Source organism: Vanellus vanellus (assembly GCF_965231255.1).
Source record: "Vanellus vanellus genome assembly, chromosome: 7".
NCBI classification, from domain to species: Eukaryota; Metazoa; Chordata; class Aves; order Charadriiformes; family Charadriidae; genus Vanellus; species Vanellus vanellus.
The window spans coordinates 26,096,457-26,114,432 of NC_138912.1; the positions used below are offsets into that span (position 1 = coordinate 26,096,457).

At 40.7% G+C, this 17,976-nt stretch overlaps 1 protein-coding gene across 1 annotated transcript in view; it reads left to right on the top strand.

Moving 5' to 3' along the window:
* The window catches only part of LRMDA (leucine rich melanocyte differentiation associated), a gene marked incomplete at its 3' end in the record, with an annotated part of 700,831 nt that extends 683,754 nt beyond the window's left edge, over positions 1-17,077 (top strand). Inside the window, 1 exon segment of the mRNA XM_082486449.1 lies at positions 16,998-17,077. Coding sequence (XP_082342575.1) covers positions 16,998-17,077 — 80 coding nt within the window.
* Positions 17,078-17,976: the final 899 nt, after the last annotated feature.

A 17,976-nucleotide genomic window follows, 5' to 3' on the forward strand; every position in this document is an offset into this window, starting at 1 on the left:
CATTGCTATAAATGATGGGAAGGAGGCTGTACAAGACTGCCAGATCCACCAGGCCTGCACAGTTGCTTGGCTATGTGAAAGACCACATGAATTTATTTTCTTTAGATAAAGAAAAATGTTGTTGTCATATCATTTGGTCTTACAAGAAGACAAACTTCTTCCATGTTAAACAAAAAACTCTAATAAATGGAAGAAAAAGGGAAGATCATGTTTTACCATCTTTCTGTAATCTGTTTTAGTACCCCATTTGTTGGCTGATCTTACCTGGATGGACTTTTGATGGTCTAGAGTGGTCTCATGAAGCTTCTAGTGATGTGTACCATGGAACAACTTCAGAAAGTGAGGATGGTCTCAAGCCTAGGGGTCGCTATTTGCTTCTTTGGTGATTGGTTGAACTGGTTCCTTCTCAACTTCATCATCTCTCTATAATAATTCCACTCAGTTAAATAATTGGTCTTAATAACAGTGCAGTGAGTCATCTGGTAGAGGTTTTGTGGTGACCTCCAACTTCATGATGTCTAGGCATATAGTGTTGGCATTACCAAAGACTGTTTAAGGCAGAGAAGTGCATTGGGGGAGTGGCAGAAATCTCGTATTACTACAGAGGCACCCGACATGTCTAATTTCTTTTTGGCAGGCAGGGAATTTTATTTTAACAGCAATGTCTACCTCAACATCTCCATGTTATGTGGCATCAGGTTCTACTTCAGATAAGGTGGCTACTAATATTGTGAATAAAGCCTAATAATGGCTAAATAATGTTGTAGATTGGTGCTGTTGTGTTTATAAGAGATCATACATCGCTTCCTGATAATCAAATAATTGTTGAAGAAGCGTCTGAAAATGTTATTCTTGTCTACTCCCTGGATGATGAACTATTTACATTTTTGAGCAAGCCCATAAACAAATATGTCTTTACACCATGAAAAGTAAAAGAACGAAATCGGTACATTGGCCAGACAGTCCGTGAGGGCTGAGGAACTCATAGTGCAGCACAAGATTGAAACCACGCAAAAATGGTCTGGTTTCCCTCCTCTTCTGCTGACCCTGTGTCATTTGTACCAAATAGAATAGCTCCCTCGTCTCAAGGGCCCAGTATGGCCTAATCTGATGATAATTCCAGACATACTACTTTCTCCTGATTTTACACCCTGAAGTAGGGAGCAGGTTGCTCCTTCCATTGTATGGCCGCACCTCACAATGGCTAGGATTTACCTGGAATGCAGTGCAAGTCAACTGAGGCATGACGTACTGTTTTACGGCCATTAGAAATGGTCTATTGACTAGTTCTGAGCTGGCTTCAATGTGAGTGGTGAAGAGGAAGGTTGGAGCCTTGTTATTGTCATAAATAAGCAACGAAGACTTAGAAGCAGGGTTGCAGTGTCCTGCTGAATTAAGTTACAGTTTGGTTCAGTTTCAAAAATTGTCCTCTGTTTCATAAAGATCAGAAGCAGTTTTCCAAAACCGTTCAAAAGCAGTAAGCTTTTGTGGCATGTGAAGTAAAACAGCAGGTATCTACAGCAAAACATTAACAAGATTGCACCAGACAGAGGTGGTGCTAGTAGAAAATTGGAGGTAAAGAGTGGGTGACATTAGATTGATTCTCTCTGTCAGATGGAAACCTCTCTTTTCAGTAACTATTCACAACAAATATGAAGTCCGCTGTAAAATGGTGCGCTGGGGAGTGCAAGCTGCCACTATCCAGCACGCTACTCCCACAGCAGAAGACACAATAAGTTATTTTCTTGGTCAACCCATTATACCATTTGACTAAATTACTCCAAGTTAGATTTTTACAACAAGAAGCTTGATTTTCAGCCAAGGAATCCCTCTTACCCTGGTTTCTGAATATTTAAATTCTGTACAGAGGCTGCTGCTATGTATTATAGGCTTAATGGATAAAGTACAGAAACAACAACAAAAAAATCTGCTGTAAAAGATTTATTTTAAAGCAAAAAGCAGAAAATGTGAGAACTCCAGGAGTTCACATTTGAAGTGAGGTTCAACTTCATTGAGACAAAGTATCTAAGGATGTATGAAAAAATATCGTCAAATGACAGAATTATTAGTGATTAAACATGGCTTTTTGAGAGCACGCTTCTTTCCGTTCAAAGTTACGTGGGTGTAAATATGTACTTAAGCACAGCAGCCTCACACAACTGTCTTGAAGATTTACTAGCCCAGACACACAAATCTGCCTGCTCACCCTTTGCCTTAATAAGTGATGATGAAAAAATTTAATGGTGTTTTATCTGTCCGTCAAAAAAAAAAAGTCTCTGACTACTGGCTGGATAATGTTTGCAAGGCTGATATGTACCGTGCATTTAAGTACATATTTGTGTTTCAGGTTTTTTTTCCTACATAGTACCAGTGCAACAAAGGTACACGGTATGCCTGTCACATAGTCAAAATCTTTAAATAGTGATACAAAACTATTAGTCTAAAATAATTTTAATCTAAAGTGAAAAAGAAGATAGGGAACCGTGATTTGGCAAAGTACGTTTTTCTTTACCACGTTCATTTTGAATTCCTCAGGAATGCGAATGTGATGTTCAAGGGTGAAAGCAGTTTGAGGATTTTGCCAGTCAGAGCCGCCTTGAACTGGGACCCACAGCTCTGACAGCTATTAAGAAGTGAAGTTACTTTTGGTTCTGATTTTGTATAATGAGCGTATGACAAAAAAGGGGGTTACTTCTACATTATCTTGCAGGTGTAACTCTGCTGTCTGTCAATTTATCCCGTATTTTATTTTGATGAAGAGAGAACATTAGGGAGGAAAAAAAAAATCTCTTCATCAAAAAGCTTAACAGGAAAGACAAAAGTCTCAAGACAATGTCATGTATTGCTGGTTATTTGTGATGGTTAAAAGAATTATCTGAAAACAAAGAAGTCTTTCACAATGAATCTAAAACACAAAAGCTTTAATAACATTTACATCTGTGTATCATCCATGTCTCCAAATGCAAGTCATGAATAACACATAAACTAGAGTATATAGGGAACAGAAGTGCTAGCACATCATTTAAAATCCAACACACCCCATCGTCAGTGGAATCAAATACACAGCAGGAATGGTTCCAGTTGATAGACACACAATGAAGTCATTGAAAATGAAAACATATTAATTATGTTCCTAAAGGTTAAGATAGTAATGGCTGAATTCTCTAATCCTGGAATAATATTAATGCCCCAAATCCAGGCAGGAAAAGTGTGTAACGTTTCAAAAATTGCGGAAAACTTAGGTTTGGATTCACTTATTTGTGTCTCACCCATGACCGACTCCGCAGCATGGGGGGGAGCAGGGGGAAGAGCAGGAAGTGCAAGACAAAGACAAAACCAGTGAGACTTATCAACAAAAAAAGATGTTCTTGGTCCAAACAAGCCACTTGCACTACATGAGCTAATTGTAAGAATAGACCATTTCTAAACTGCAGCTGTTATGTGCTTAAGCAAACCCTGCTGGGAGAAGTCCTTTGTAGAACACCTCTGCTAACACAGACACACAGCGCGCCCTTTAATAGAGGAATTCAAAGTGCAGTGTTTAAGGGAAAGCTTTTCCGCTTCCAAATTTTCCTGAGCTTATTACAGGACGTGATCCTAGCTTGTCGCTCTGACATAGGTTTCCCTTAAGTGTTTTCTGTTTTCATTATCTTTTTGCCTATGTTGAATCAAAACAACAGAGGCTGAAGGCTCTGTGTGTGTGTGTGTGTGTGTGTGTGTGTGTGTGTGTGTGTTGGGAAATGAGTAAGGGGGGCTGAGGGGGAATGCTCAGGTTGTGCGATAGAAAATGATAGGTGTCAAAAAACCCCACAAAACACCCAGCTTGGTCGTGGTCATTTTCTTTGTATAACAATTTTGTTTGTTTGTTTGTCCCTGGGGACTGGTAAGATCAGTCCTATGGTAGTTAATTTTAGATGTGTTCTTTCACTACTCTTTTCTTCTCCCTCCCCCAAATCCTCCTCTGTGCATCTCTGACACACGGCTGTTGCACCTGGGTTCCGAACTATATTAACTCCATTGTGCTGGTGTGCTGGGCGCCCCTGATCCTTAACGTCTTTATGCTAAAACCCAAATCCTCCCAACAGCAAGGGGTTAATTGTCCGCTTTCAATGCGCTTTAAAACTCTCAGCTCTTGGGAATGATGTTTCCATGAGGGTTGAATGTAATTACAAAATAATATAGGCACTCTGTCTTATTTTCAGTGAGTGATACTTAAGTCCTTGCTGTTGTTGCCGCATGTGTTTGCATTGGGGCTCTTCCTTCGGTGTACTTGACGCAAGGTATTTGCAAATTTGAGCCTTCGGGCTTTAAATGTTGTGCTGCTTCTTCTGTTCCTTATTCACTACAGATTATGTATAATTGATGACCTGCATTTACAGACATGGGTGGTATACAGATGTAAATGTTATTATAGCTTTTATATTTTATGTTCTCTCTGAAAGATCATTTTGTCTTTGAATAATACTCCTGTTCAGATTTTGGGGGGTTTATCTCTAAAAGAGAATATGAAATGGATATTGCACATCGTATATTTCTTAAAAGTAATTTGGAATTTTAGGGTATGGGATTGGTGGTGACTGATACACTGCCTGGATGAGATATATCCCTTTGAAAATAACAGCGCCAGTACATGCCTGCATCTGTCTAACCTCATAATTCACTTTCACATTGGGTTATGGATGTCTGCATTCAGTGAGTCTATCTTCCCTTTAGGTATTATTTCAGCCCTTTGAGATAATAAGGAAAGTTTAATTGCGTTGTTAATTGATTTTTTGCACAACATTATTACCTTGATTGATTGCAGAGTTGATGAAAATGTTAGACACAGGCAGTGTAAAGTATCAGCCCAGTAAGGAGTGGGAGCCTTGTGGAGAATAGATAACCTTGATGTTAAGAGCTATATCCTTCAGATATGTCTTCCCTTGACATATTGATGGCCCTTGAAAAGGGAAAAGCTGATTGTATGCAGAATGCAATCATTAAACCCACTTCAGCTGGCTGTTGATTAATTTGTTTTTTCCTGAAGGATCTAGTTAAAGAGAAGGCCTCACTAGTATCAACAGCAGCCATTTTCCAAGCTTCAGATTATTCTTAACCCTCTCCTAGAAGAAAGAAGAATGATACTGTCTTGGTTTAGACAGGCAAATTGTCTGAAAACATTCAGTCCAACTGCAATTTGGGGATTATAACACTCACTTTACCCCGATAACTACTGCTTCCTCCGTGACCTCTCCTCCCCCTGCCTTCAGTATTCGGCTTCACCACAGCCACAGCTAGCAGAAAGCCACGTTTGATGTTTTCTGAGTAAGGCCAGTGTCTGCTCTCAGCAGAGATGCCAACAGGGATGTCGAGCTTGTTTTGCCCAAAGACTGAAATACTTCAGTAGCGTGTAGCTGCTTCCCAGGAGCCTCTCTGAAAGGACCAGAGGGTTCACTGCACACACGTAAGTGGCTAAGCTTTACTTATCCCTGAAAAGGTCTTTCTTGTATAATTTTTTGTTACTGCTTTTGAGATCTTGGAGGTTTTCAGTAGGACAGTTGTGCCGTGCATTGCCTCTGTCAGAGAGCACGTAGGATGCTCTGGAAGTCAGTGTGCGCAGTTCTTACTCCTTCAGGACAGAGACTGTTCAGTGCTGTCCCGGGCTTAACAGCAGCAGCCGTGTACCCTACTGTTGGATGCGTTTAACCAAACGGTGACTGTATGTGACGAGCTTTCCCACTGTGAATTCGTGTGATGGCCTCAGCCTGGACTACCTGCTGCCTTCAGAGCACTTTCTGGTTTAATGGCACCCACTCTGAGAGCAAAGGTGAAGAGTATTGCCTGTAAGAGGCACTGCCTAAATGGCCTTCCTGTGGCAGATGGGGCTCCCTCGGCCAAAAACATTCTCTGGATTGAGGGACAGCTTCTGTCTTAAGTGTTTCTCCCATTTGTCATCGCAAATGACCCGAGACATCTGAAATTTTTATGCAGCTTTAACCAAGCAATTGAATGTCTCGGAAACAGAATGTGGTGGAGGTTTTATCCTTCAGTTAACCATTTAAAGGATATTTGGTAAAGTAGTAGGTAGCAGGTTATTGCTTCCCGTTTAGCTTGGTAGTCTCAAAGACAGTTGCTGTTAATTTGTGCTTGTGAGTGATACAGTGATCAGAGTTGCTTGATTGTTTGGCCAGATGTGTTTTATTAGGTCCAATGTGCACATTTGCCAGTTGGCTCCATTTTAATATGGGGACATCTTAACTTACGACATAGTCAAGTCCGACAAATTTGAACCAGCCAAATAAGTGAGTAATATTTCAAGCTGTCAAAGCGGGTGAATACTGATTAACTGACACACTCCAAAAGCTCTCACCAATATCCGTGCTCCAGTGCAAAGCGTTTACTAAGCATAATACTTGTTAGAAAGTCGTTGGTGCTTTGACTAAACTTTAATGACTGTGACCCTAATGGAGGGGTTTTAATGTGCCTCTCGAGCTATTTCTTAGCCTCCTATCTTTTCTCTTTAGCAGAAGCTTCCATAGATGCTCAAAGTGCACATGTAAACTATGTTCTGCTGTCCACTGTGATTTAACCTTCAGCCTCCCTCTCATTAGCATGCTTTTAATAGGAGGCTGAGGAGAAAGGGGGAAAAGAATTGAGGCTAGGAAACAATGACAACATTTTGGCATTCGGTACCAGAGGTAGTCAGTGTTTGGGAACTAGATTATGGCCAGTAAGTATTTCGCAATAGCAGATGGTGTTATATGCGATATAGCATAGAAGAAAATTCTGCACAGAGGCAAGCCCAGACTTAGTCCAGAGAACTAGATATTTGCTGAACGCTTCCGGTGTTTGGATCCAGATGCATTTCTGATTTCATTTGGTGCACTATAGCAACAGTTATAGAAGAGAGAAAGGAGCTCACCAGTTGTGTGGGGTCCGGATGTGTCTTACAAAGTGCCAAATGCCTTCAGCTTGCACTGGAAATCAAGAGAATCCGGGGCCTTGTAGTATCAGCTTCTTAAAAAACACTTGGTTTTGTATTAGGAAGAATCATAGCAATCCTATCATTAGCAATTAGTTAAATGTTTCCTTTGTTTCTGAGTAAGGGCTTGTGGAAAGGAGCAAGTAATGGCATGCAAAGAAGGTTCCCTTAACTGTATCATAATGTGACAGCAGCACTATTTCATTATGCTCTTTAATTTTATTTGAGAGACTTTCTTTCCCAGCTTTAAAAATAAAAAGCAACTTGTCTTTATTTCAGATGACTCTCTTGAGAAATTTCAAACCAGTTGAGCCAGACTGAATTTTGTGTGGCTTTTTTTTTCCCTAATGTGAACTCCTCCAGCAGGAACACATTTGAGATCCAAAAGCAAGTTTTACTCATGAGATGAGCCAAATTTATGTCTAAACTCTCCAGAAGGGCCCTGCTGCTCAAATTTTTTTCACATAAGAATTTGTAATTTTATTGGAATGCTTGCAGACTTTCCGAACAATTATTCCAAAAGTTTGCTTTCTGCCCCATAAATCATGGTAAGTTTGTTTAATTCTATCTCAGTTACTAAAAGAGCTTACTTCCCTCTTTTTTCCCCCCCTCACATTTTACTGCTAATGCAATCTGTGCATGGTTAAAGTTTGTGAAGTACAATATAATTATACTCACTTTCTGTTTTCTTAATAACCCTGTCATTCTTTATGGTTTAACTCCATTGCCGATTAATGTATTATTGGTAGAATGTAGCCCAAAGTACAGAGCAGCCTACAGAAATGCCATTTTTGCATACGTTAGCCAAATTAACTGAAAATCTTCTAAGTCAATATGGTGAGTGTACACCGAACAGCTGAACTTTAATATATGGTAGGGATGGGATTTTACAACCTCCTTTCCTCCACCATTCTGAATATATTAAAAGTGTCACTTCAGTGATCATACTGTTGCATTATCAAAAGTAATAGAAAGATGGTTCAAAACAGTGCTAGAATTTCAGTTGTGAATGCGAGAGAATAACAAGTGCCACCCCAGCTGCGGTGGAAGCCGGTGGTGTAGACGGACGGTCGCCTCCCCCCCATACAACATTTTGAGCCTTTTGTTCAGACCACTACCCAGTGACATCCTTTTGTAGCCATCTGTGTACATAAACGGACGCTCACTGAGATTAGTCCACCAGAAGTCAGGCTCCTGGGCGAAAGGCTGAAAGCAGAGGTTGTATAAATATAGGCTTTGATCATGACAGAACAAGAAATGGGCTGCAAAACTAACAAACAGTATTGCTTTAATTGTCATAGCGGAATATTTAGTTTGCTGGTGTGGTCCTTTTTTAGACAAATGCATGCTGCCCTCTAGTGCTGATGCTCTCGGCTTGAAGCTGCCTGGTGGGAGGGAAGCCGGGGAGAAGGGTCTGTTTTGGCGGCGAGTGGCTTTTTGCTGGTTACAGAAATTGCTAGTCTGGTTTGGGGTCTTTGGTCGTTAATAGAAAGCTAGTAAGCTCTTGTGACGTTGTTTTAGAGATGAAGGGTGTTTTAACAGACGTAACCTGACTTGCATTGGATATTTACAGCAATTTGTTCTGCCTTTATGCTACTACTTTTATTTAGACCATGTATGAGAGAATGAGATATATGAAGAAGTGTTTTAGAAGACTGAAAGAACTGTGAACCCATACTTCTTTTCCTCCGTCCCCTTCAAGGGTGTTCAATATATCCAAAGTTAAGCATCAGTTCACCCGTAATATCTGACATGCTGATGGTTTCTGTGCACTTAAGTTTCTTTGACTGCACACCTAGCTGACTATACAATTTATGTGTCTGAGTAATTAAAAAAATCAGCTTTAAAATTTCAGCATATTCCACAAGAAATATTTCATCATAAAGTCGGTATTAATTCCATCCATGACATTATTTGAGACTGCAAAAATGGTAAAGATGCACTGAAGAAACAAAAGCATTTGGGTTTTTTGTTTGGTGCTTTTTGCTTCATTTTCATGAGAGAGACGTCTCTCCCCCTCCCAACATATTTCTCTGATGATGGTTACAATAAGCATGGAAAGATTCCAAAGAAATCCCAAGTGTAGGACCTTAAATTGTAACAATGATACCCAGAGGAGTACGGAACTGGTTAATGATTTAAAGTATTATGCCCTAAATGCTCCTATTTTAGCCAACAGTAGAGAATCTGTAGACAGCACATGCCCAGATCAAAGCTGATCATGTCAATGTCATTCAAGGAGGGAGAGATACCCTCCTTTCCCCCTTCTCTCCCCCCTACCCTTTTTTTAAACAAAGTATGACATCTGAGGAACAGTGTGTTGATTGTTCCATTGCCAGGATACGCATAATGGAAACATTAGCTCCAAGATAACTTTTAATCTGTCAGCCTAATGGCTCCTTAATGTGTAGAGGGCTTTAAATGTATGTCAGCCAGGGCTGTATAAAGTAATATAGTTTGTGGCCTGAATGGATCTAGATGACTCCACACCATGACACAATATGGTTTATTATTAAGTATCAGCTCATCAGCTTATTCCCACGGACTTGGACAAGCTTCTCAATTTTCCAGTAACAGATTATGTGAGAAAAAGCTTGCAGTGCATTTTTTTCTTTCCTCTTTTTTCTTTTACTTTTTCTTTTTGGCTTTTTTTTTTTTTTTTTTTTTTTTCCTTCTGCCTTCCAAATTACAAGTTTCATCCCCAGCTGCACTGGGAGCCCTGAAGTGTATTTACAGCAGGCTGCACTTTATCACACATCAGCTTGACTGCTAGTTTACACTGAACATTTATGCAGCTCCCTTGGCCCAGGATGCAAACTTCACATCTTTGTATTCCTATCACCTTCATTGCAAATTTTTCCAACATCCTCTCCCTGTTGACTGCTTTCCTTCCCCTCCCCTCCCCTACTCTCGCTTCCCCACACACTCCCCCTTTTCTTCCCCCCTTCCTACAAACAGGCCAGTGAGACTTGACATGTCACAGCACTTGTCTGTGCAGGATACTTGCAATAATTCAGTGTCTTAGTTTGCCTGCTCTGATTCCTCTCAGCTCTAGCTTAGGTGTGTAATCCCAACACCGTTGCTGTAGACTGGATCCGATTTTGTGCTTTTTCGTTATTCTTTCAGTCTGAAAGATTACTTTGTGCCCCATGCTGTAGGGTGTCCAGAGGAAAATACCATCGCTTTTTGGCATCCCTGTGCAGGCAGCAGAGCAAAGGGGCGATCCGTCTCCCCCGAGAGTGAAGGTTACCTTCCGTTAGCGTTGTTACCCACCGAGGCAGGGGAGAATCAGGATCAGCAGTCTGCTACTGAAGGCATGTCCTCCTCCAGGAAACCTGCAGTGGACCACATCCCTAATCTGTGGGGACTTCTTTGGGAGTATTTGGGGACCACTCTGTGAGTATTGTGGCCACGTTGTGGGAATTCTGCTTTAGCCGCAGTGAGCTCTGTCCTCAGCCTCCTCAAGCACAACTTGATGCCTTTATGCACAGATGGTTTTGGAGGAACTAAGCATTATTTTTGCTTACATTTAGTGTTTCTGTCCTCTTAAAAATAAACTAATTAGCTTACAACATAAGGGAAGTTAGTGTTTGTGCATTTGTTATTTGAGCACTTGCATTTTATGATACGATTTTAAGGAATTTTTGTTTGGTTTTGGTTTATTGCTATGATATTTCAGGTCTTTATAAGATAACTCTTCTACCGCATTCAGCTGTAGCACAACCAAAGGCATTCATGTCTTTATCCATTGTATGCTCCTCTTTCTGTCACTCCCTCAGCTCTGATTTAAGGAGTCTGGATCCTGTGTCGTGGCTCCAACCTGTAGTCTGGCATTCTGGAAACTGCGGTAGCAACGAACAGCTTTAATTGTAGTAGTCAGAGATCCCTTCACATTCATGGTGACAGCTGCAACTCTTCTCTTTTTCTGTGTCACATTGCAGTTTTTGAGCTTTACCTTCTCCATACTGACAGTGGTTTGATTGCTGGGGCAGGGGGAAAGTCTGAGTGGACCTCTCAGAGTTACATACTTGGCTGCTCTTGGGAGGATGCAGTGACCCAGGTGATACTTTACACCTTTTCTTTTCTTCCAAGTGATCTTCTCAGATTCCTGTTTCAGAGAGGTCATAGGCTGAAGCATATTCAATAGAAACAATCTTTCTGTTCCACCAGAAGACAATGTGAAGTACAAAGTCTATCTATACTTCCCTCCCTTCTTGTCCTATAAGTTTATAATTTTAAATTTTTGATTAAATTTGGTCCATTTTACAGAACGTGGACCAACAACAAGAAGTTGTTCTTTTCTGTTATTGGCTCTAACAGATGTCCAAAAGCAAAGGATTCCTTGTTTCTAATTGCTCAAACTATTTTTCTTGTTTAGAAAAATATATTTCTACATAAACAACTATGAAATACCAACTATAAATAAACAAATGCCTGCAAATTAAAGCAAACGAATGAACCTTAGAAGACCGGGTGACTTGGACAAACACTCAATGTTTTGGGGAAAAAAGAAAGTCCTTTTTGATTTTTTGCATTTGTAAAGTATCTCCCTGATGTTACAGCCACAAGTCCAAGTAGAACTAAAAGTGCCCTGCTTGGGCCCAAGTCAACTTTCTGTTGTTTTTTTTTTTTTTTTTTCCCATCACTGTTAGCTATTTAGCATCTCTCCTCCCCTCCCAGCCCCCTCCCAGGCTCCCACCCTAGTGTGCTGTGAAGCTTTGCCTCTGCCTGTGCTCCCCCAATTTCAAGCTGATTTGGCTGAATGTCAGGCTAATGTTTTTGCGGGTTTGGTTTGGGATTTTTTGGTTGTTTTGTTGTTGGTATGTTTTGTTTGTTTGTTTGTTTGTTTTTTAATGATTCATTGAGGATTACAAAGCAAATATTTTGAAGGAGCATGTTTTGAAATATTTTGATACTTTTTACAATATTCAGTTTTTTTGATCTTGATGATTACAAAATAAATGGCTCAGGTACATATAGATGGAGTGATTTTATTATTTTTTTTAACTAAAATGACTGTGAGAGTATCTATAACTCAATTCTTCTTATTTAGCAGGAAAAAAGTAACGTATTTGCTACTGGAAGGTGAAAGGATTATGGTCCTAATTTCTTGAAAATCTCTAGGACTTCATTTCTGATAGAAAGACAAAGTGGAATTGAAAATAAGAAGTTGTCAACTAGATAACTAGATAAAGTTGTTAGAATTTCCACGAAGATAAATATAAAATGAAAAAATACTAAACTCCTGTACAAAGGGTGGGGTTTTTTGGTTTCAAATCAGCTTTACTTATCCCTTAGATGAAAAGGTTTTTAAGAGTTTCAAATTAATTCAATGGATTGAGGTGTTTTGCCTAAATCGGTAGCATTGCAGACTTGAAACTGTTTGTAGATAGGTATTTATTCTCCTCTAAATGTTGTAGGTAGGGAATTCTTTTCATTTAAAGGAAGCTTATATTAATATTTAAGGGAATTTTGCAACTTCTGATCATTAATTGTAGAAAATGCCCAAGTGCCTATGAAAAAAATGATAATGGTATTGATATTTCATCCTGAAGGGTCTCAAAACAATTTACAGATTGGTAGTATAACCAGACTGAAACGCACCCAGCTTCCTGGTGGAACATGGCAGCTGTTTAATAGCCCATAGCAAAACTATACAACAGCCGGTTGTGGAAAAAGACATGAATATGGATCAAATACAAATTGGCAGTGGAGGATTTAGTTACTGTACTCAAATTAAAGTTAGGCGAAGTGGAATTCTGCTAGAATATTGAGTCTGTGTGTGAAGCTTTATCTGACCACAGCTCCTAGTATGAGGACCCGCGGTTAGCCCAGCTGACAGACAGGCAGAGGACTGTCTGCTGAAATGTAATCCCTGATGTGTACTGTAGACCAATGTGTTTGACAAACAAATTTAATTGTGAATACTTTGCTGTTTTCACTTGCAGAGGGGTTTATTAGAAACATTTGATATTAAAATGGGTGCCTGAGGGGGGATCTTGGGCAGATGTGGCAATAGATTTTGATGGGGGTGGCAAAAGTTTTGGCTTGACTACTTTGTTTTAGTAATTACTTTTTACAGAAAATGGAATGCTACTGGAGAAGGCTGTGTTGCTAACAGCTGCCCCAGCCGTGATGGCTGAGAGGTGGGTTTTTTTTTATAGATGTAGAACATTTATTTGCTAGGAAAAAAATGAACCAAGAAAGGCAACGAGATGCTACCAGACAACAATTCCCTCAGGTCACTGTTGGCCCAAGCTGAATTTTGACCTGTGACTGAAGCTGTATGATCTATAGGTCTAGCACATCCCATTGCAACTTCTTCTTGCCATTTTCCATATAATACATGAAGATCTGCAAACTTTTTTTGCTCTGGGAAAGCGTATGGAAGTCTGACTGCACCATAGCCCTCTGCAACACATGCCCAATTTAAAAGGAGCAAACATGACTTGAACAATTTTTCATGTGCTTTAGTATGCATGTATGTATTTATTTATTTATTTGGATAATTGAGTTTTCCCTCAGCTAAGGAAAAGCTGGAGTTGCTGACATTACAATGTGTTTGTGAAGAAAGACTGATACCACAACACATGCAAGCAACTGCAAGGTCATTACTTACCCAGCATAATTAGAACATCCATTCCGAAGGGGGAAAACATTTAAAAGATAAAGAGTGAATTTAAAAATGATTCTTCCCAATGCATTTTTTTCATAATTATAGTTTTAACAGCTTGTGCTGATGGTAGAAGCAGCTACTTAAGAAAAATTAGAAGCCTCATTCGGGGAAGATGATCCCTCAAGAGACCTTGTGTTGTCATTTCTCAAGAACCACGAGCAGAAACCTCATTCGGGATGCTGCGTGCTGCTTTGATGTATAGGGGGTACACTTAGCTTATTATGGCCAGTGCTGGATATTTTAATTAAAAACCACCACAGCAGCCACAGATGTATTGTTTCCCCCTTATTCCTCCCTTTGTCTGTGTGGAAAACCACAAGTGTACTCCTGCCCCTGCACTGCAAGGAACGAATACCACAGCAGACAGGCAGGAGAGAAGCAGAAGGTTTCCTAAATTCACGTGTGACATCTCTTAGCATCACAATTCTCATTGCAGCACACAAGCCTTTTGTACTTCTCCGAGTTTTCTGCGGTTGCCAAAGGGAGGTGGGAAATGGAGAGGGAAAACAAAACCAAACAAAAAACCAACCAGTCACCGCATTTAATTTATGAGCAGGATTATTGTTTTACAAATAACCTTCATGATAAATAAAGTCTCATGGCAACATTTTCAGCCGTTCTGTTATCAAGACTCTCTAAGCCGTGTGTGTAATATGCCTGGCAATCGAATCACAGCTGTGTGCCTGGGTAGGGAATCTCTGCGGAGACAACACTTCCTTAATTTAAACAATTGTAGGCTGCAGGAGTTCAAAAATTTCAGCTGACTTTAACTGTCACTAGCCCAAGCACCTTTATCCCCAGGCGAGCAGCAGCAGCTGGATTTCATTTCCTGCTGCCAGACTGTCCGACATCTTTGCTGAACATCCCGGGAACTGAGCGTCTTTACTTTAAGGATTTTATTCAAGGTGACAGCTCCTCACACTTTAGCGTTCAGATCACCTCAAGTAGCTGAGATATCAGTGAAAATGAGAGCGCTTCTCCAGCAAACTCCAAATTTAGATTGACTGAGGTTATCCTTAGGCCTCTAGACCCAGCCTCCACGACAGCGCAGGCCTGCCAGTAACTTTAAAACTACGGCGGAGTTTGTAATGATGTCTGGGGAGAAATATTCTGCCGGAGCAGTGGAGGATACTATAAGCGATAGGAAATGATGTCAGATTTAGTTAGGGCTGGAGACAGTGTTAGAATATACTTGGCATAATATGGCACCGGTATCTCTGTCAGCATCTCTGTTTTCTGTCACCGCACACAATCCCAGGCCTGTCTCTAGCCCTGACAGTGTCTTTTCAGATCAGGTTATTGCCAACTCGGAGACTGGCTCAGCGCAGCGCCATACAGCCCCCTTTGTTTGAAGTCTGCCCTTTTGTCATTAATGCACTTGATGTCTATTTAAATCTGACGGTGAATGCAGTATCTGTTTTCCTGTCAAGAGATCATTGACAATATTAATACCTCATGTCCTTGCCTCATTTTCTAAGCGCTGACACCTAGCTACAGTCTCCAGCATTCATCAAACAGCACTCTCTCACCAGCATCTCTATAAACAGTCTTGCTTCCAGTCCTTAAGAAATGCGGCAGACCTCAAACAAGACTTTTATCAATGCCAGTGAAAAAGGAGTCTGAAGAATGCCGTTAATAAACCGTTCGTATCCTTTACATTTAGAGCTCTAAATGGCCTTGTTACCAACCTAATGCCGGCTGCGGTTGAACTTGGAATATCATCTGTTTCGAGGGAAAAAAAGTCCTTGCTTTTCATTAGATGCTCGTTTAGGAATGAGGATGTCATCCCTTGAATGTGGAAACTGCTCCACTGGTGAAGTTATTGAAATCGAAATTATTGAAGAAAGCTCTGTGGAGGAGGGGAAGGGGATCAGGCACTGCACCATATAGTCCCCATTTGTGTTATCCTGAAGAGAAATGTGTTTTTCACAACAAATGACAGGCCTATCAATTTATATTTTGTTTTCCATAGGAATACAGTACTATCCCGATGTCTTAGAAGGAAAGAAGAGCATGGGTTAACATTAATCTTGTACAGCCCGTGCCTTCCAAGGCTTTAGTTGCTCATCTGACGCACTTTAGACTGGAAAAACAGATGCAGAGTATAAAAGCTTGCATACTTGATTCATACTGCGGGTGAGCACGGTACTTGCTATGCGGGTCCTGGAAAGCTAAAACAGCAATGAATTGAGTATCTGCTCCTCCCCCATCTTTGCCCTTTACTTAAGGCAGTGTTTGTCTCCTTTGGGCTAGGTTGTGCTTGCCCTTGTGGGGGTGAGTGAGCCAGGTATTTCCGTGATTGCACTCCCAAGGTAGAGGAGACTCTTTCACCTTCCTTCTGTTCGTGGGAGATGACTTTGAGTATACGCGCCCGGGGGCACAAAGAACAACTCTGCTAGTAAAATTTAACATCTTTGAGGATGTTCACAGGTGGGATGTGACTGTGAACTTACGCTTTCACGTACCGCTTAGTACCACCAGAGGGGATGCTGTTGAATAAGGTAGTGGGATCTGCAGGTATGTGTGTCTCACCCACAGCAGTTAAGGCTTCCTCAGGCATCTTGCCGCCTCTACCCACCGAGAATAACGCGCCTTGTCTCCCAAAAGCAGTGTTCTGGGTAATTTTTGAAAGCACCCTCTATGTATTGATATTTAGCATAATTTATAATTGCATCTTGCTTATGGGGTGTTGCTTGGAGAGCTACTTTGGAAGTTTTTTTGCTAAATGATTATTTGTACGTCCGGGAAAGGTGCTGGAGTCTGGAGGGCTAACCGTTAGGAAGGCCCAAGTTCAAGCCCACGTCTGTCGATGACTTCCCGTGTGGATTCCAGCCGGGCGCTTCAGTTCTCTGCCACTGGAAAGCAGGGATGGCTTTAGGTGCTTGCAGGATGGCTTTGTGGAGGTTTGAAAGTTTTTTCCTGGTTTCACATTAAACCATAACTATTGGCTGCTTTTTTCTTTTCGGTTTTAATCATCAGGAAAAACCTATAAACGCGTAGCAGACAGTACCAACGTAACTTCAACCCTGACTTTCTGGTTTTTAAAAGCAGGAGGGAGGTACTGTGATTTAAAATATAGTGTATGGTGCTTTGGTGTTATGTCATTCCATTTTTTTGAAGACACCTGTGGATGTATGTTTAACAGGATAGGTCGCGCAGGTGTTTGAACACACGTTTTCCCAGTGGATTCAAAACTGCTGATTGAAATTGTAATACTGAATATTTCAAATGTACAAACTTTCTTTTGCAGGACAAGAGAAAACTGCTCCCTTCCCTCCTTCAAATTTCCCTAGTAATGTGCTTTATTTGCGCGCCATGCCACTGTTGTTCTAATTGTAATTAATTTCCTTTTTATTGTAGGCATTTTGGGAAAATGCCGCTACATTTACTATGGAAAACATTCTGAGGGCAACAGATTCATCCGAGACGACCAGCTATAAAACACAGCGTTGTTTCCTGCCTCTTCAGTGCCTCCACATAAGAAGCACAAATTGCATCTAAATTTTAAGCATGTAACTAAAGTCCTCTAGTGCCTTCTGCTGACTTTGCCAAGCCTGTCAAGATCATCCTTCTATCTTAGTCTGAGTAGTCACATAGAGATTGACATGATTGCCTTTAAGCAGGTCCCATCCACCAGTGTGACAGACAGCTGCAGCCGAGCACCCGGCCTGACAGGAGGAGCACCGTGATGGATTGCCTGGTCCAATTGCTGCTCGCAGAAGAGCAGGGGTCACACCTGGGGCTTCAGTGAGCATGCTCCATCGTCGGCGCCTTAGCAAAACCAGCGCATTTATCTCTAGCTTGCCTGTTGAGCAAAAGTGGCTGGCGATACCGAAGTGTTTAGAAAAGAGAGAGGCTATAATTTCAGATGAAAAAGCCCTTATCTGTTCTTATTTTTTTCCCTGTGAATTAAGTGCGTGTGTTTCTATCATCTCATACATGCTTACACAAATCCCTTCACAGCGTTTTTTTCTGGTTGGTGTCCGCCACCCCCTCCCCCCAGATGAGCCTAGATGGATTATTTTTTCTTTCAACAAGGAGAAAATATATCCTGACGATATTTTGGCCATGCAAAGTGTTATCAATTTGTATAGTTGTTTATACGCAAAGGAAAAGAACTTAAGCAATTTTGCAGACGAACAAAATTTACTAATTCTTAAATTACATCTCAACATTTATTAACTTTGACGTTCAGAAAAGCGATCATTTTTTAACGGTGCAGAAGAGTGGCACAGCTTCACTGTATATACTTGGAAGAAGCCTTCAATTGTGATATTGACAGTGTGTATTATTCCTGGTTTGTTGCACAAGATATTTTTAACTTGTACAGAAATTACAT